General features: G+C 39.7%; 1 protein-coding gene across 8 annotated transcripts in view; it reads left to right on the plus strand.

Moving 5' to 3' along the window:
* The window catches only part of TMEM164 (transmembrane protein 164), a 339,420-nt gene that overhangs the window by 24,852 nt on the left and 294,066 nt on the right, over positions 1 to 20,502 (plus strand). Inside the window, exon 1 of one of the 8 annotated variants that reach the window (XM_050776568.1) lies at positions 11,119 to 18,687. The exons of the other annotated variants lie outside the window; for them this stretch is intronic. Within the exon in view, the coding sequence (XP_050632525.1) occupies positions 18,604 to 18,687 (84 nt within the window). The 5' untranslated portion in view covers positions 11,119 to 18,603. Of the gene's footprint in view, positions 1 to 11,118; positions 18,688 to 20,502 lie in introns of those variants that run through there. 8 annotated transcript variants of the gene reach the window in all.

The raw sequence follows: 20,502 nt of genomic DNA on the forward strand, positions 1-20,502 counted from the left end.
TAGGCAGTCTGAGTTCAGAGCCCAGAAACTTAACCAGCTGCTTGGTTGAGTCTCTAGTCCTTCGGTTTTCTTTTTTTACTTAACATGTTGTAATTTTGTAACTGCTGGTCTTTAGAAATGCAGTTGATCTTTGTGCATCATTTTTGTATCCAGCAACCTTGCTAAATGCTTTTAAGTTAATTATAATTAATATGTCTGAGGATTCTTTGGGGTCTCTATGTTGGCAATCATACATAATCTGCAAATAATGAGAACTTTGTCTCTTCCTTTGTGGCCATTTTTTTTTTTTTTAAATATCTTTTTCTCGACTTATTGTTTTAGTTGAGACCTCCCGTATAGCGCTTAATACAAGTGACAATATTGGGCAACTCTTACCTTGTTTTCTGCCTTAAAGGATATGCTTTCAGTGTTTCATCATAAAGTATGATCTTTGCTATAATTTTTTGTTGGTATTCTTTATTAGATTCTAGAAGTTCCCTCCTATTCTAAGTTTGCTAAGATTTTTTAAAAATCATGAATGGATGTTGCATTTTATTAGAAGCTTTTTCTTCATCTGTTGAGATGATCATACTGCTTTTGTTCTTTAGTCTTTCAGTGTGGTCAATTATACTGATTGGTTTTCTAATATTAAACTGTCTCTGTATTCCCAGAATCAAGTCACCTTGATCATGATGTATTATCTTTTTTATTGTTCCTGGATATTGTTTGCTAATATTTTACATGATATTCTTAAAAACTGTGAGTGGGCCGGGTGCGGTGGCTCACGCCTTTAATCCTAGCACTCTGGGAGGCCAAGGCAGGTAGATTACCTGAGGTCAGGAGTTCAAGACCAGCCTGACCAGTATGGTGAAACCCCCTCTTTACTAAAAATACAAAAATTAGCTGGGCGTGGTGGTGTGCGCCTGTAGTCCCAGCTACCTGGGAGGCTGAGACAGGAGAATGACTTGAGTCCGGGAGGTGGAGATTGCAGTGAGCCAAGATCGTGCCAGTGCACTCCAGCCTTGGCGATAGAGCAAGACTCCATCTCAAAAATAAATACATAAATAAATAAATAGAATAAAATAAGTCTGTGAGTGAATCTGGCTCTAGTTTTCACTTTTCATAATACCTTTGTCAGGTTTTGGTATTAAGTTTGTGCTAGCTTCATAAAATGAATTGGCCAATGCTGCTTCCTCTTTTTCTAAACTTTGGAAAAGTTTGCGTGAGATCAGAGTTATTTGTTTCTTAAATGTTCGTTAGAACTTGCCCGTGAAACTATCTGGGCTTTGGTATTGTCTTTGTGGGAAGATTATGGACTACTGATTCAATTTCTTTAATGGTTATAGGAATTTTCAGACATTCTATTTTTCTTTAGTCAGTGTGTTTAATTTATGCTTTGCTAGGAATTTGACCATTTTGTCTAAATTTACAAATTTATTAGTTTAAAATTGTTAATAGCCTGTTAACTATAAACACTACAGATATTTAAAAGATTTCTTCCTTTTCTCTCATACTATTATTTACTATTAAAAAATCAATCTCACCAGTAGTTTGTAAGTTTTATTTATCTTTTATAGGAAATAATTGGGGCTTTGTTGATGGAGCTATTATGTTTGTTTTCTATTTTGTTAATTGCTGCTTATTTTAAAAATCTGTTTTCTCCTTCATACTTTCTTTGGAGTTATGCCTCTTGTTCTTTTCCTAACTTAGGTGGGATGCTTAGCTTATTTATTTTTAGACTTTCTTATTTGACTATATGCATTAAAAGGTTAATAATTTTTGCTACCTACTGTTTATCTACATTCGACTAATATTGATATGTTATAACATTTTGTTATTGCTCAGTTCCAAGTGTTTTGGAATTTCCATTGTGCTTTCTTAACTCATGGGTTATTTAGAAGGATTAACAGTTTTTTTCCTAAACCTTTTAAAAGTCATCTTTTTGTTGCTGATTTCTAACTTAATAACATTGTGATCAGAGAATGTGATCTGTGTGTTCTGTTTCTTTGAATTTTGTTGAGATTTGTTTTGTGGCCCAGTATGATACAGTGTCCACTAGATCAACCTTGTTAATTTTGCTGCTCTTCAATCACCTTACCTTATTTTTTCTCTGCTTAATCTATCAGTTACTGGGAGAGTTTTTAAAGTTTACTACCACAGAGGTAGGTTTATCTATTTTTTCTTTTAGTACTGTTAACCTTTACTTTATATATTTTTGAGGTTGTATTATTAGGTATAGTATGTTACTTTTTACATTTATTGTTACATCTATTGATCAGATGTTCAATATAGGGGTCCCGTGGCAACTTAAGAGTGTGGATAGATCTACATGCTATAAGGGAGGCTTGGTAATGGTGAAAGCATCCCTCTGGGTGGGCTGGGTAAATTGGATTTTCAGCTCCAGGGAAGAAACACCCTTAAAATCAAAATTGCACCTTCTTAAAGAATTCTTAAATTCGACATTGCCAAACAAAATTAACACCCTCATATCCTCAAGTGCCAGAGGCTTTTGTTGTTATTAAAAACACTCTTAAAAGCTGCATTCCTTTTGGGATGCATGAGTGGTTGGGAAGGAAAGCTTTATTTTTCATGGCCCTTACAGACATTACTTCTGGTTGGTCAGACATGTTTCAGACCTTTGGACTTTCTTCTTATTGCCTAGTATTTTCTATGAAACCTGACCCAAATCCTGTTACCTCTCTGCCTTTTAGAATGACTGGTTCCCCTTTCCCCTGACAGAAGTGAGGTGTGGAGAAATGGAAATAATAGTTGCATAGAGGTTCTAAGTAATTTATTAGTTCCCTCACTTGCTCTGCAGGAAAAAAAAGTCTATAGAAGACAGTGTTCACAAGGATCAAGCAACAGAAATGATGTCAATGATTCCCCCTTTTATTAGATTTTCTAATGAAATCAGACTATGTGAAGCTGGAAGGCATACAGAGAGACAAATTACATTTGGTCACATATGGGTGGGAATGGAACTTTTCAGCTCCAGCTCTTGAGCCTATGTGGTGCTGAGAGATCTTATTTTCATGCTCTGTTAGGGCAGCAGCTCCTGATTCTGATTGCATTTCCTAAATAAGCACTCTGAGCTGGTCCTCTTGGCTAGGCCTTCCTTCCTACTCAGTTTCAATGAAGGGGGAGCAGGTGACAGTTAGGGTCCCCTGTTTCAGGTGTTCTTTCATTTGAATGTAACAATACTTCTCTGTCTCTTCTTTAAAAAAAAACTTTATGTTTTGATTATAGAAGTAGCATATGATCACAAATTAAGAAATTAGAAATATAGAAATGTATAAAACAAAAGCGAAAGTTTCTGGTCATCTGTCTCCCTGACCTGTTCTCTTCTGTCTCTTTTTCTCTGTGTGTGTGTATGTGTGTGTGTGTGTGTGTGTGTTTTTTTTTTTTTTTTTTTCTGAGTCTGGATCTCACTCTATCACCCAGGCTGGAATGCAGTGGTATGATCATGACTCACTGTAGCCTTTGACTTCCCTGGACTCAGGTGATCCTCCTGCCTTAGCTTCCCGAGTAGCTGAGACTACAGGTGCATGCCACCACACCTGGCTAATTTTTGTATTTTTGTAGAGACAGGGTTTCACTGTGTTGCCCAGGCTGGTTTGAACTCCTGGTCTTAAGCAGTCCTCCCATCTCTGCCTCCCAAAGTGATGGGATTATGGGCATGAGCCATCGCATTCAGCCTCTTTTGTTTTTTTAGCACTTTTTTTTCATGTTTTTGAATGTGGGTTTTATTATTGTTCAGATGTGAAAATGCCAACGGATCAAGAGACAGTTGCCATTTAAAAGAGAGTACATTCGCTGGGTGCAGTGGCTCACGCCTGTAATCCCAGCACTTTAGGAGGCCGGGGTGGGCAGATCACTTGAGGTCAGGATTTCAAGACCAGCCTGGCCAAAATGGCGAAACCCTGTCTCTACTAAAGATACAAAAATTAGCTGGGAGTGGTGGCGGGTGCCTGTAACCCCAGACACTACAGAGGCTGAGGCAGTAGAATTGCTTGAACCCAGGGGACGGAGGTTGCAGTGAGCCGAGATCGTGCCACTGCACTCCAGCCTGGGCGACAGAGCAAGACTCCATCTCAAAAAAAAAAAAAAAGAAAGAAAAAGAAAAAAGAAAAGATAGTACATTCTTTTCAAATGGAACTATTATGGTACATTGTGTCTTATAATTTTTACATATTTTTTAATTTTTTATTATACTTTCAGTTCTGGGATACATGTGCAGAATGTGCAGGTTTGTTACATAGGTATACCTGTGCCATAGTGATTTGCTGCACGCATCAACCCTTTGTCTACATTAGGTATTTCTCCCAATGTTATCCCTCTCCTAGCCCCCCACTCCCCGACAGGCCTCTGTGTGTGATGTTCCCTTCCCTGTGCCCATATGTTCTCATTGTTCAACTCCCACTTATGAGTGAGAACATGAGGTGTTTGGTTTTCTGTTCCTGTGTTAATTTGCTGAGAATGATGGTTTCCAGCTTCATCCATGTCCCTGCAAAGGACATTAGCTGATTCTTTTTTATGGCTGCATAGTATTCCATGGTGTATATGTGCCACATTTTCTTTATCCAGTCTATCATTGATGGGCATTTGGGTTTTAATATTTTTTAAAGAGTCGATGTCTCACTCTATCACTCAGGCTTGAGTAGAAGGCATGATCAGGGCTCACTGCAGCCTCAAACTCTGGTGCTCAAGCTATCTTCCCACTTCAGCTTTCCAAGTAGCTGGGACTACAGATGCACACCACCATGTCCAGCAAATGTTTTATATATTTTTTTAAGAGATGGGGGGGTCTCACTATGTTGCCCAGGCTTGTCTCGAACTCCTGGCCTCAAGTGATCCTCCTGCCTCAGCCTCCCAAAGTGCTAGAATTACAGGCATGTGCTGCCGTGCCCTATCCTAGTCTTCCTTTTTGTAATAATTTTAAAAAGGTTTTTTTGCTTGTTATTATTTTTAACCCATAATACTTTATATATTTTTGGAGTACAGTGTGAGATTTTGATACACATATCCATTAACCAATGTCTCCCTAATCCCTCCTTTCCCCCTACCTTTCCCCACCTCTAGTAACTACTACTGTACTCTCTACTTCTATGAGATCAACTTTTTTAGTCCTGCTTTTTTTTTTTTCTTTTAAAGACCTCGGCTAATGTGAAAGAACATCTCCTCCTCACTCTCTGATCCTTTCCTTTAAATTTGCATTTCTCACAAAAATGTAATGTGAAAAAAAATCCAACTTGATGGGGGAGAGGGCTCCAGATTTTACAGAATATGGCTGCATGAAGTAAACGTCAGGGGCTGAAGGAACTGGAATTGAAAATACCAATTACTCATCTTTATTTAAAAATGGGTAAATATAAGGCAGAAAATAATATTTTAGGTATACACATCCTGATCTAGCTATGTTTATGTGTGTTGGGGTGATGGATGGACAAGAGGTATAGTTCAAATGAGATCATTTTTGTGAAATGGCTTTGTAAACTGTAACATGCCCTATAAATATGAGATTAGCGTTAATATTGGCCCTGACTCTCCAGTGTGGCTTTGTGTGTTTGTCTAAACAGTTAGTTAATATCTGTCTGTGGTCCATTGCACAAGGAACTGCCACAACGGTATCCTGTACCTCTGTTGTTGTTGTTGTTGTTGTTTTGCAATTCTAAAAGCTTAGTTAATTGCCTTCATTAGCTTAATATATACCACGTGAAAAGCGTAGAAAAGCAGAACTCAAAACTCAGAGAATAAAGGACAGAACATAACTAACTACTGATGTGCACAGTAGTTACCTGATGCAGGAAATGGAAGCCTATAAGCTTCATCTAGTACTACCTCAAATACAGTAAAGTGGATGACAGCACGCTATAAACTGTAAAGCTGAATAATAATGCCAAGGATTGTTGTCATCATGACTACTGAGATTGGCTGTCACCCAGTGACTTAGCTGTGATATGCTTCCAGGCAGTTCCTGAGAGTTCCTGCAATCCCCTTTCCTGTACAGGTGCTAGAAAGTGCCATAGAAATACAGTCTCCTGATGACTGTAAAAGCCAGGCAGCTAAATTTAATAAGACATTTGTCAAGGAGATGGAAGATTGTGGCCAATTTTGGTAGACAGATAGTTGCTGGCTAAAACAAAGCATGTATTGAACTGTTTTGGAGTAGGAAGGAGCATTGCTATGACAACAAATTACTTATATTTGATTTAGAAGAAGGAGAACAGAGTAGCTTAATGGTTTAGAAAGCTCATGAGAACAATTGTTGGCACGGGTTTATGTTAAAATATAAAATGTTAAGTATGATCTGTTAAATAATTGAGCACCTCAGTGCATTCTGTCTCTTCTTTCACTCACTCTAACCAATAAAAGACAATATAAATAAATTTAAAGAAAAAACAGCTAACAGAGTTACATGCAAATTGTTCCATTTTATAAGGTGCCCAAATGAAATTCACAGCTAAAATTTGCTGGAATGCAAAAAATGTCATTTCTTTACAGGAAAAAAAGAACCCAGAGACCTATTCACTGTATTTTCATGCCATCCAAACCTGATGATGGTAGTTGGGAGTTTCTCATTCTGTAGGTGATTAATCTTCTTTGTGATCGGTAGTATGTTTTATTTGAAAAGAAACTACACTTCAGACCATTTCTATCCTTTGACCATGTTCATGCCTGAGAGAATGAGTAAACAGTCATTTGTATGAACTGGTTATCTGTAGTTCCCCTGGGGAAGTAGGTATCAGGCAGGTAGCAAGGCATCTAGCATCTGGAGGAGGCTTGTGGATATGGAGGCTTTCTCTTAGAAAGATAGCTCTTTCCTTTTCATAAAGGTGAAACCAAACAGATGGCCCGTATTCACTGTGGAAAGGTCTCAGAGTCTTCTTCATCACGTTATGAGGTTGGGTAGATTTATAAGGACTCTTTGAGGGCTCTTGAGGCAGAGGATCAGATACTTTCTAATCTCTCCTTTTTTGCCTTTCCCTGCTCCCCACTTTTACCCAGTACCATCTTCCTGTTTTCCCCTTATACTTCCAGAACAGTACAGTAAAGTAGGAAACAGGGAAAAGCTTGGAAAATGGAGGACTGACTCCAAGAGGACAGGAATAACTACCCTCAACTTTTAAACTGCCTCTGCAGGCAAAACTCATAAATTTGTATTCCCCCCCGCCCTGCTGCCCACCCAACTTCTTTAGAGAGAAAAATTCCATTGGTCATTACTGTTGGGAGGCGGCCGTGTCATAGAGTTCTTTCAGAGGAGGAAGTCTGAAAATAATAAGCCAGATCTTAGGCTAACCTTCTCCTGTAAAAGAGAAGTGGCCCAGAATCACAGCTGTTTGATGAATCATAGAATTTGCCTGGCATACAGTTTAAATTTCACCTTTTTATGTGACTTGGTGTTCTGTGTTTTACTAGTTGGCATCATGTCAGATCATGTTCTACCCTCCTCAGAAACTTCTAGTGCTCTCAGTTACTTACAAAATAATATCCAGAATTGGTGAGCTGTTCCTTAAGGCCCTTCATGATGTGGAAATAGACTTCTTAGAAAAAGGTTGCAAAAGCAACACATTCTCATTATAGAAAATCTGGAAACTAAAGAAATTTGGCAAACTTTCACTGTAAAGGGCCAGATAGTAAATGTTTTAGGCTTTGTGAACCATGCTGTGTCTGCCACAACTACTCAACTCTGCTACTGAAGCACAAAAGCAGCCACAGATAATGACAGTATGTAAGTGAATGTGTATGGCGGTGTTCTACTAAAACTATATACAAATCAGTCAGTGGGCCACGTTTGGTTCACGGGTCATTGTTTGCTGAACACTGCTATAGAAAATAAAAATCACTCATAGTCTTGCCACAAAAATGTTAACATTTTTGCTTATTCTCCTTCTCTTCATATTATTTTACATGCTTGTGTCTATACTATATATTGCCAATTTTATACCTGATTTTTTTCACTAAGCATCCTCATAAACGTTTAAAACTTGTTGGCATAACTCTTAATGCGTATGTGGTACTCCATCCTGTAACTGGATCATAATTTACCTAGTCATTTCCTTTTTTTTTAGGGGGGGGATGGATTCTTGCTCTGTCACCCAGGCTGGAGTGCAGTGGCACGATCTCAGCTCACTGCAACCTTTGCCTCCCAGGTTCAAGCGATTCTCGTGTATCAGCCTCCCAGGTAGCTGGGACTACAGGCTACCATCACCATGGCTGGCTAATTTTTGTATTTTTTAGTAGAGATGGGGTTTTACCATGTTGGCCAGGCTGGTCTCGAACTCCTGATCTCAAGTGATCTGCCCACCTTAGCCTCCCAAAGTGCTCCTATATGTGTGTGTGTATACATATATATATATATATATATATATTTTTTTTTTTTTGCAGTTATAAACTTTAAAAAGTTTCTTGTACAAATGTTTGTGTTTCACATTATTTTGTAGGTCACTTTCCTTGAAGTGGAGTTACCAGGACGGTGGTATGGATGTTTTTAAGGAGCTTAACATCTCTCTCTTTTTTTTTTAAAGGTAGTGCTTATGTACATTCCTACTAGCAGTGGGGACAGACAGAGTCTCTTCCACCTCATCCTCACCAACATCAGACATTCTTACTAAAGCAAAATCCTTTTTTAAGCAAATTTTTAAAAAATGGCATCTAAGTTAATGTGTAATTCTTTTATTATTAAGGTGATTGGAGAAAAAGTTTCAAATGATTGTTGAATGATGAATTGGACCACATAGTTCTTCTTTGACTCAGTTTTTCATAAATGTACCTTGGGCCCTAACTTGCTTCTCCTTTTCCTCATGCAGTTCCCCCCTTTCATCTTCCTGGCCCCTTCTGTTAGAATTCTACTCATTCTTCAGGGCTCAGTCCTATCTGTATTCAGGTACCTGTCTGTGGAGTCCTCCCTAGTTCCTCCTACTCGATATGATCTCTCTGCCTTTGAATCCCTGTAGCACTGTGTACCTCTCTTGTGGGATTTATCTCTTTCTGCCCCTTTTTGTGGTTATCTCTGTACTGGCTTTATGCCTGTAGCATGGACACTAGGTAATGTTATCTTTGCGTTGACTCACAGAGCCTAGTAGAGAGCTTAGTGTATAATGGACTGATTAGCCTACCAGAGCTATGTTGAAAGGTGCCTGAGGTCTGCTGCAGATGATCTTTCAAAAAATTCGATGTTGCAATTACCTGTGATGTTTACAGAATGGATTGGGATCACTGATAAGAGATGCTTTGCTGGTTACTTAAGATGGGCTTTATCTATAAGTGCTAGTCACTCTTTTTTGTGAAATTTGGATCATCAAGTTTTCCAAGTAGTTATAAAAAACAATTTTAGCATATGTTAGGCTATTATCTTGTATATCTGGTAGAAGTTTATGTGATGATGGAAATATTTTATGTCTGCACTGTCTGATATAGTAGTCACTGGCCACATGTGGCTGTTGTGCACTGTATATGTGGTTACTGCAACTGAGGAACTGATTTTTTCTTTTCATTTTACTAATTTTAAATAATTTAAATAGCTGCATGTAGCTAGTGGTAACCATATGGGACAGTGCAGGATAATGTAGAATATTTAAAGTTATGGTCTCTTTTTTATGGCCAAGAGAAGCTGGGTATGTATAGTGCCACGGTAACATTGACATTGTAGTTGTCTGGAATTTTGGAGAGACAGTCTAGACCCTGGTAGAACCATAGAGAGAGAGAGAGAGAGAGAGGAAGCCGTAAGTTTGGTTCAAAATGGAAACTGATTCCAGCGGGAGGTCTATGTTGTGAGAAAAGGGAGATGATGCCAGATTGGTAGGATAGAGGCAGAGTACAATAAGCTGGAGTACCAAGAGGAGACATTTGGACATGATACGATGGGTGGTAGGGAACCATTAAAGATTCATGAAAAGAGGAGTCACAGATGAGTGTGGTGTTGCAAGGTCACTTTTGCCAGGTGTATGAAGCTGTTGGGAAAGGATGTGAGTTACTGGCCCCTCCTTCAGTGGATAGGGTTGGGCAGTAGTGATTCACAAACTCCATCAAAACCCAGCCACATCAGAAAACACAAATGGTTTATTTCTGCATTAGCTTCCAGTTATTGTGTGCCTTCCTGTGGTTCAGATATACACCACCATATATTGTGGAGGGCTTGTAGTTGGGGGGTTATGGAGAATGGCCACCTGTGTGAGGGAAGGCAGGTCTGTCACCTCTGCTTAGCCACAGGCAGAATTGCCATCTGTGACCCTGGTGCCTTGACAGGTGTGTCTTGAATGGCTCTTTGACTCTTCAGAAACAATCTGGGAGCCCATTCATTCTGTTCTCACTTGCCTGCTTCCTTTAGGGGCTGATAGCAAATTTCTAATTTTACTGTTAGGAGAATATTTTCAATCTCATTTTTTAACCTTTAAATTAAGTTGAACCTTTCAGTTAAGTTGAATTAATATTTCTTCCCACTACCTACTCCTTACTGTCCTCACTCTATCCTTTATTAGATTGCTTATATTTCCGTAACTGCGTAGTGACCTTAGCACATGGACTTAATCATTAACTATCATATTCCTAAAGAACAGCTTTGGACTCATTTTTAAGAAAAAGAAAAACACTACTGAAGGGATTCTTTCTCTTCTCATACTCTCCCACATGTCCAGCTAACCCAGCCACCCTCGTTCTCTACCCTACCTGTACTCCCACCCTCCAGGCCCACCTTGGCTCAGGGAGACGGTCCAGCTGAGGAACAACCTCCCTTTTGGGAAAACATGCTCCAGTTCAATCATACCTAGAAGTGTTCAGAAATCCTTGACCCGGGAGGGCCTTTGGGACACAACTGACAATTAAATCTCCTGGTGTCAGGGGATCTTGCAACTGAGAACTGAATGCCCCTTCCACCTCACTCATAATTGACAGAGGCCAGTGCCTTGTGTGGGCCTCACCTCACCTGGCATCACCACTCCTCACCCCACCTTACCCCACCTTACTTCACCTTACCTCACCTCACCTTCTTTCCTGCTCTTGAGAGACAACTAGGTAACTGTGAGTAGCTCTTCTCCCTTGGCATAGTGAAGCAGCTTCCTCACTGTTGCTCAATTCAATGAAGGAGAAAAGTTCTTGCCTTGAGTTACCATGGGGCGGGGGGGCGGGGAAGGGGAATTTTTTTTTTTAAACTACTTTGAGCGTCCCACTTAAGATTTTTACAAAAATCAGTTATATTTGGTTTCTCTTTTGATCACGAAGGTGGTATGGTTTAAGGGTTGGGGCATGGATACTAGTAGAATCAGACACGAGTGGACTAGAATTTTGGTTCTATCACTTGCTAGCTGTTTGAACTTGGGGAAGTTTCTTAACTTCTTTGACCCTCAGTTTACTTGTCTGTAAAATGAGGATAATAATGCTTGCCTTGCGTGGTGGTTGTAAAGATTAGAGAGTGTCTGTACAGCATGATTCCTGGGACCTAGTAAGGACTCAATAAAAGGTAGTTTCTGTTATTATTAAAGCAGGTCATTTATGTTTGTAACAACCACAGGGTTAAGCCCATTGTCCCAATGTCCTTTTTTCTCATCCCTCAGCATGCTTGCTTTTGCCTTCCTGAAGCTGAAGATATTTATCCTCAGGGCAAGAGACATTGGGTGTGAGGGATTTAATGAGACTGATTTTCTTGACAGAGGGATTCTTAGGTGTTGGATGAGTGAGGAAAACTCGAGAGTGGCCTTTGCCGAGGAAATCTAAAGCAATTGCCACCCTGTCTGAGAGGTTTCTGTCCTGTCTGAAGGTAGGAATGGGGGGTGGATGGATGAATGGATGACAGCCTTCTGCTGGCCTTTTGAAGAATACATTCCCAGGAAAATAGCCACTACTTTCTGCAGTGTGGGAGTGAGGGCGGGGTTGGATATCGTTTTTGAGTGAAGGAAACCTTGTGTTCCATACTTAGGGGTCAGGTTCCCCCACCCTGGGATGCTCTGTTGGCCTGATTTAAGGAAAGCTTTCCAGTTGATCTTTTAATCTTCAGAAATAACACCAGAAATCAGTTATGCCATCACTTTCCTTATAAAAGTAACTAGCTTCCACTTAGCAGATTGTGTTCCAGGGATTCAGTGTGCCTGGATATTTAATTTTTGTACTGCTCGGGCAAGGTTTTCTGAGAGTGGTATGTGTGATGTGTGTGGATAAGGGGTTGGGGGTGGCTCAGAGGGTGAGGGTATGGAGCATTGTCTTCAAAATCCCTGAGCAAGGCTGAGGGCGTTTCCTTGTCTACTGCCCTAACGAGGATTCTAGCAAATAGGGCCAGGGGCTGGCTTATTCATAGATATTAAAATAAAATGTTAAGGGGACTTCCTTCTAAGAGCCAACTCTAAGGCATTCTCTCCAAATTTACTCGTCTGTGTTGCTCTCTCTTTTGTTAGAATGAGAAGATACTCTTGGAAAACTGTTTATGATACAAATCTATATGTTAAATCCTACTTTTAGTGCAGAGAGGCAGCTTGCAAAAAGTAAATTCCATGGAGAGCCTTTTAGATAAACTCCTTTGGTAACGTGAATTATAGCCTTTGAATTTCTTGGTTGTTAAATCTTGATTTTTATATATAGGTTTGCTTCAAGCAGTTTACCTATTTTTTACTTTTTAGTAGAATGACTGGGTACATTCCTTTTATAAAATACTCAGGGAAATGGAACCAGTGTCAGGGTCTCCCTTGATCTGAGTTCCCAGAGACTTAAGACCTCAGAGCTGTAGCAGCAACTCAGCGAGTTCCATCAGCATACCGGTTCCCAGCAGCATTTCTCTATCTGTATTTTAAGGAGTTGTATACAGTGTCACTTTTCATGATGACAAGATGCAGGGTAATATGATTTGAAAAAAGAGCTGAATGAATCTTTTTTTTCCCCTCTGTATTTTAATGAAGGCAAACTGAATGAATTCTTTCCTTAGTCCCTTCTGCTGGTCTTTGCCTTGGTTGAAACCTCCTTTCCCCTTTGCTCACCTACCGTCTGGGGTTACCTGCTGCTTGGGCTGAAGTCCTAAGGCTTAGCAACAAGTAACCGTGTTGCCTCCGAGGCTAGTGGGCACAGCTGAACACTAATATTTGGACCCTAACTTTCAGCTTGATTTGAAGAAATGCCACTGCTAAATGTCATCTTTTTTTGTGGATCCCTATTTGACCCTTTGGATAAAACAGGTGGGCAGGCAACAAATTAAGTGGGAAATGTTTCTGTGAAGCAAATCCATTTAATAGGGTTACCTCATAAATAGTAACAAACACAACTCTACCCCCTAACCTGCACTAACCCATATAGCCAGAATGGAAAAGTAGATTGTTTCTTTGTCGCTTCTGTTATGGTTTTACTTAAGTGAATTATCAGATCAGACCCCTGTTTGTACAGAAGTTTCGAGAATATTTGTTGTAAATTGATCTGAGCCAATTTGGTTTTCCACAGTTAATTAGATTCTATTCTGGTAGATATCATTAATCTCCAATAGTCAGAGGTAGGTAAGGGCTGTAGGTTTTGCCCCCACAACCAGTAGATTACAGTGAAAGGAATTCTGATTAAATTCTGCCACGTAACTGTGTTAATAATCAGGCACAAGACAGTTACACAGTCTGACCTGTACACCCAGAGACATTCCAGTTCTTTTTTTGCAAACCACCATATTGTGTGAAAGGTTCACCGGAGATAGATGTGATGGTATTTTAGCAGTAGGATTCAGCTTACCTTCTAATTAGAGGGTACATCTGAGTCCTCCATTAAGTGTCTGGACATAAGATTTGTTGGGACTCCTGAGCCTAAGGTGTCATTTTAAAGGGGTGAAGGATGTTGGGCTAACCAAAGTCTTATATCCAATTCATGCAAAAGTGGGAACAACTGAATATTTCTAGATGAAATACGTATCTTTAACACTAGGCAGTTTCCCTAATGAAATATTTCTAGTATCCATTGTAACGAACAAACGATCAGAAGTACTTCAGAGCTGAAGCATGTAAGTGACTTTTTTCCCCATTAGAAAAAAGTTAAGGTATATTTAATATACAGTAAAATTCACCCTTCTAGTGATACAGTTCTGTGAATTTTGACAAATGCATACAGTTCTATGAACACTCCAGTCAAGATAGAGAATATTCCCATCACCCCCAAAGATTCCCCTGTGCCTTGATTGTGGGACTTTCTAAGAGCAGCTTTACTGAGATATAATTCATATACCATAAAATTCACCCACTTAAAGTGTATAATTCAGTGGTTTTCATATACTACATTTTAAAAAAAATTGTGGTTAAATATATACATATAAAATACAAAATTTGCCATTTTAAGCATATTTAAGTGTACACTTTGGTAGCATTAATTTCATTCGGGATGTTATACAACTACCACTCGTATTTCCAACACTTTTTTTTTTTTTAATCACACCAAACAGCAGCTCTGTACACATTAAGCAATAACTTCCAATTCTTACCTCCCCCAGCCCCTGGTAACCACTGTTCTACTTTCTCTCTCTATAAATGTGCCTATTCTAGGAACCTATTATAGGTGGAATCATATAATATTTGTCCTTTTATGTCTGGCTTGTTTTACTTAACAAAATGTTTTCAAGGTTGTAGCATGTATCAGAACTTTGTTCCTTTTTTAAAGGTGAGTAATATTACATTGTATGTATAGATCACATTTTATTTATCTGTCAGTGGACATTTAGATTGTTTCTACCTTTTGGCTATTGTGAATAATGCTGCAATGAATGTTGGCATACAAGTATTTGTTTGAGTCCTTGTTTTCAGTTCTTTTGGGTATGTATATACCTAGGAGTGGAATTGCTGAGTCATATGGTAATTCTATGTTTAGCTTCTTGAGGAACTGCCAAACTGTTTTCCACAACAACTGGCCACTTTACATTCCCACCAGTAATGTACAAGGGTTCCAATTTCTATATATCCTCACCAGCACTTGTTATTTTCTATTTTTAAAATTATAGCCATCCTAGCAGTATGAAGTGGTATATCATTGTGGTTTTGTTTTGCATTTCCCTGATGACTAATGATGTTGAACATTATTTCATGTGCTTATTAGCCATTTGTATATCTTCTTTGGAGAAATGTTTGTTCAAGTTCTTTGCCCATTTTTTGAAAAAACCTAGTTTGTTTTTGTTGCTGAGTTGCAGGAATTCTTGATTGTAGGCTTTGATTAGAAATTTCAGTTGCTAACTAATATCACCCCTGGAGTTTGTATTCTCAGTTAGGGGTCTTCAGATGTCAACAGTGGTGTGTGGTAAATGTTTAAAGCTCTGATTTATGGCATTTGCCAATTTCCATGGTCAATTTCAAGCTGCCAGTCTGCCCCCTCACTAAGGTAACAAAGGAGTTGGGAAGAGATGTACACAATCAACTCTTTCTAGCCAGTGCTATTGGGCTCCCAGTATGCAACAGAATGTTAACTCACCACCCTGTGGTGTAGAATAAAACTAACACAGAGGCGTATTTATCACAGTGTCTACACTGAAACTATTTAAATTAAATTAGACATAACTAAAAGTAAATGAAAATAATTTTCAATTACAACAATTTAGCTCCCTCAATAAAAGTGAGAATAATTATTTGTTGAGCACATCATATGCTAGACGTGTTCCAAGTATTACGAGATATTATCAGTAAATAGAGGAGGAAATTTAGAATAAGTTAGTAGTAGGCTGGGACTTGAAGTCAGACTCCAGAACCCATGTGTTTGATATCTTTACCCTACTGTCTTCTATCCCATTAGTGGAATTTATTTTCTGAGTGTTGACTACTATAAATGGAGTAGACTACTTTCTTCTAACCCCAGGGATGCTTCTTTGTTACTTTGTACCCCCCAGCCTCTCTAAATCCTGTTCAAATTGGAATTGAAAACTAAAGCTGTGGTGGTACCACATATCAACGAACTGTAAGGGGTTAAAAATATCTTTTTCCTGGTTGCAAAAAAGCATGTGTTGTAAGAAAAATTTAAGCAAGTGAGAAATGGCAAAATAGAAAGTGAAAGTCCCCCATAAACCCATCTGCCAGAGATAATCATTATTAACAACTAGCATTTATTCTTTCAGAGCTTTTTCTTTACACATTTTTTAAAAAATAAAAATGGGATGATTCCTTCCACTCTGAGACTTTTTTCACTTGGTAATACAGTTAGGCTATTTTCCATGCCAGTGTGTATAGTTTTCCTTCATTCATTTTAACAGCTCTACTTCATTCACTTTAACAGCTACATCATATCCCTTGTGTGAAGGAAATGTAAGGGATTTCGAAGGGCTATTTTGAAGAAGTGATGATAGGTGGCACATGGGACAAAAGGTTGAAAACTACTGTTGGAAACAACAATAGAGCACCATACTTTCCATTTCTCCCCCCAGAGGCTACTATAACTTACTTACCTGAAGCGGTAAGACGAAAATCCATGAGCACTGGGAAGAGTTACAGGAAAACTCAAACTAAGCTAGTCAGGGATAATTGAGAGATAAGGCTACATATCAAATTCCTTCACATGTCTTTAGGGCTTTACAGCTCTGGTCTTTGAAATCCTATTTGGAATCTTTCTTAATCTCCAGTAGGCCCTGCTTTGAGTTCGGGAAACATTGTTTTCCAGGAAATACAACCTTTTAATTTCTCCTCATTTGTTCCTCATCTTGAGACATGGCCACCATCATGTTTTCTTGTTGTGATAATCTGTCAGGTTTTTTTTTTGTTGTTGTTGTTGTTTGTTTTTGAGACAAAGTCTTGCTCTGTCACCCAGGCTGGAGTGCAGTGGCGTGATCATAGCTCACTGCCACCTTGAACTCCTAGGCTGAAGCAATCCTCCCACCACAGCCTCTTGGGACTGCCACCATTCCTGGCTTTTTTTTTTTCCCCTTTTTTCTACAGATGGGGTCTCACTATATTGCCCAGGCTATTTTGGAACTCCTGGGCTCACATGATCGTTCTGCCTTGGCCTCCCAAAGTGCTGGACTTACAGGCATGAGCTGACATGCCTGGCCTGATATGTCAGTTTTCAGTGGTTGTCAGTGTTTATTTGTTTTCTCCTCTGTCCTAGGCACTTGTCACTAGGTAAGTGCCTAATGACTCCATCAGGTGTGGCATTTATTATTGTTGCAACAGGGAATTGAGAAGAGAAAAGAAGGTTATCTAGGGGATGAGTTAACCTAGAAGTGGAGGAAGAAGACAGCTGTTACTAGGTTGCTGTCAAAATAGCTTGCTTTACTCCCTGGCATGTATCACTCCAGGGAATAAAATAATCCAAGAATGATAAGCTCTCAATTGCCATCTGTTGGTGTGTGATGCTGCTTGCCTTGTTCTAGTTAACATTGAACACTGACCTCACATGGCACTTGGAGAAACTTAGAGGAGGAGAAGATGATCATAGGGTGTAAAGCAAACTGACTGAACGCTTGCAGAGAGATGGGCTAAAGGCCAGTGGTATCAGTTTATCAGGATTTGTCTGCCTTACACTCTCTTATCCTTCCCTCTTTACCCCAGGGAGCTGGCAGAATGGTGTTTCCTCTGTAATATGACATATTTAGATTCTTTTACCAGTTTAAAGAAGTTAATTTAATGGGAGTAAAGGGGACTAAGTTTTTAGAGTTGGGGTCAGGTACTATCCTTGATAAGAAAGATTATGGATGTTTGAAGCTCATGAATGGACATGTCATTATCTTTCAAATTACATGCTAAGGATCAGGCTTGTATCATATGTATTTTACTATGTCTTCCGGTCCATATCCCAGACAAACCACTCCATGCCAGCTGTGCTAGGTGCCAGCAGCCATGAACTATGCCAGAGACCCTGCCTCCCTGACTTAGGTTGATTGGACTGAGTGGCCACCTGTCACCAAGACAGCCCATCTGTCACCTAGCAGGTAACATGGGCTTGACCAGCTGAGAGCTGAGTCTTTCATATTCCTCTCCTAGGAAATTAGAATTGGGAAGCTGAGAGCCTAAGGCAGTTTGTAACAGGGAAAAGAGCCAAAAGATGATGGGGAGTGGAGTAGTCATGACAGTCCATGTCCTAGCTAGTTTTATGAAGGGACAGAAACCATGAGCAAACAGAGGGACCTTGCAAGGGAGGAAGAGAGATGCCTTGAGAGACAGAAGAGCTGTTTCCTACAGACACCATGAACCCAGAACCACCTTCCAGTTCTCCTGAGGCCCAGCTTTATCCTACCCTAGGATTCGAATGGGATACCTGTATTCTTTCCACAAACCTCCCTTTTCTTGGGCCAGCTTGAATGAGACTCTGTTTTCCCACAGTGGAAATTATCGGACCAGATATAGGCCCCTACCTTTACAATCGACTTCTGGATTGAGTCAACAACAGTTGGTTTACATTTAAGGCTAACATGAAGTGCTGAAGACTATTCTAGGTATTACGGGGAACAGTGGAAAAACACAGATACCTGATTATTTCTGTCAAGCTCAGTGCTGACGTTATGGGCTTTGAATCTGTGTTCCTGGCAAACAGTGAGAATGAAAAGAGGCAGGGATCCTGACTGTTCATTTATCACTTCACAGCTCTCAACCAACAGGGGGCCGCCTTTAACCTATTTAACCTCTCAGTAGAGTATTTGCCTTTTGCTTATTCCTCTTTCCAGTCAACTCTTGATTATTCATGTAATAGAGGAAAGCATTAATGTGAATGATAGAAGACTGCCCCACCTTGGCCTCTCTTCCCTGCCACAGCAGCATCCAGTCACAGAAATGGAAACAACTAGCAGGAGAGGTAAGGAGGCTGAAAAAAGGTGGGATGGGGCCAAGCAAATTAACATTGTTTCTTCTACTTTTATATCTTCTTTCTGTTAATAAACGCTGCCTGTTTGAGTTTCTCTTCTGGTATCACTAGGAGATTGCTGGAACAGCAATGCCATTTGCTTGATTTAAGTCAAAATATGGGATCTTTTAAAAAACTAAAATAGAGTTGGGGGCAATTGACTAGGATGCTAGTTTCCTCTCCCATCTGTTGTACCCCCTTTTTGTTGGTGCCACCCAGCTTTCTTGTTGGCTGAGTTTAATGTGGGCCCCTAGCAACCATTCTTCGTTCAGGACTTGGGACTCAGCTAGCCAAAATATCCACAATAGTATTTCTCAAAGTATGGTTCTTGACCCACTTGCATCAGAGTCACCATGTGTGCTTATTAAAAATGCTGATTCCTTCCACCTTGAATGCACTGAGGGAAAAATGCTAATTCCTGGGCCCTATCGCCAAACTATTGAGTCCAGATATTGGGATGGGGGACAGAATGGGCTTAGAAATATGAATTTTAACTCACCCACCTCCAGGTGATATTTGTGTGCACTAAACCTTGAGAAAGGCTACTCTGTAAAATGACAGGAGGGGATTTGGAGGGTAGCTCTGGGAAATTACCAACACTTCTCTTTCACTCACTATTTGTAGAGCAAGTGAGTGGGTGGGGAGAGGAAAGTGGGGCATTCCAGGTGTCAGAAGGTATTTTTCTAAGTGCAAATAGTTAAAAGCTGTCTACTGAAAGGAAAGTGAAGAAAAATAGAGATGCCAGCATGCTAAATTATATGACACTTAACACTCAAACATTTGCTGAATTAATGCCTGAATAATTAAGAGTTGATTGGGCAGAGACACAGGAAGATTCTGTTTAAGTTACAGACTTGGCTTGCATCCGTGTTCCCTTCTAAAGAGACCACCTTCTCCATTTCTGCATTGTCTTTCTTCAGAGTGAAAATAGATAGTCATTCCCAACATATTTGGGGTTTTGTGGTAATTTAAATATCTAATAGGCACTGCATAATGCCATTCAATGGTTGTGCCTAAATACAACCCTACTAATCAAAATGAGGATATTGTGTTTAAGAGTCTGGCTATGTAGTCTCTGGTCTGGTTATAGCGTTGAGTCTTTTTTCAAAAACTGTCTCTATGGAGTAAAGCAGGATCCTGTGTTTCATTGCTTTCCACACATTCCCTAACAAGTGTTGAATGGATTTTGTTGCAGAAGTTTCTTTGGAAGTCTATTTAGAATTCAGATTGCATTTTCCCAAGGACACAATATTCTTCTTGTGGTTCAGGTTCCCAGACCAGCTGGCAAAAGCCTATTTAATGGGAAGTGGAGTAGAAGTACAACCCCTCCAGCCCCTTACCAGAATGCCTAAAAGTATTTTTGATGGGGAAAAGCCTCAGGGTTCAGACCTGTGATCCTAGGCATACATCCCAGCTTCATTCTCTGAGCATCACCATAGGGATTTATTATTGGAGGGAACAATTCAAACTCCTTTTCTAGGCCTCCTAGGCTTTGTGTGATCTGACTTTTCTGCTCATCTCTCCAGTATCATTTCTTACCATGTTTCCTCTGGCACTCTATACTGTCTAGGCAACAGGAACTACTTTAAGTTCCCTGAATGTGTCTTTGTAACCTCTGGGCCATTTAAGCCTTTAGCTATGCTCTTCCCTCTACCTGGAGCCTTCTCCTCTTTCCTATGCCTTCTCACTGGTGTTTTGTGTTGCAGCTCTCAAAGCTCTGATCACCGTTTTTATTATAGAGTGATTTGTATGCTTTATGTCATTTAT

The sequence above is a fragment of the Macaca thibetana genome, chromosome X, assembly GCF_024542745.1.
Source record: "Macaca thibetana thibetana isolate TM-01 chromosome X, ASM2454274v1, whole genome shotgun sequence".
Classification (NCBI taxonomy): Eukaryota; Metazoa; Chordata; class Mammalia; order Primates; family Cercopithecidae; genus Macaca; species Macaca thibetana.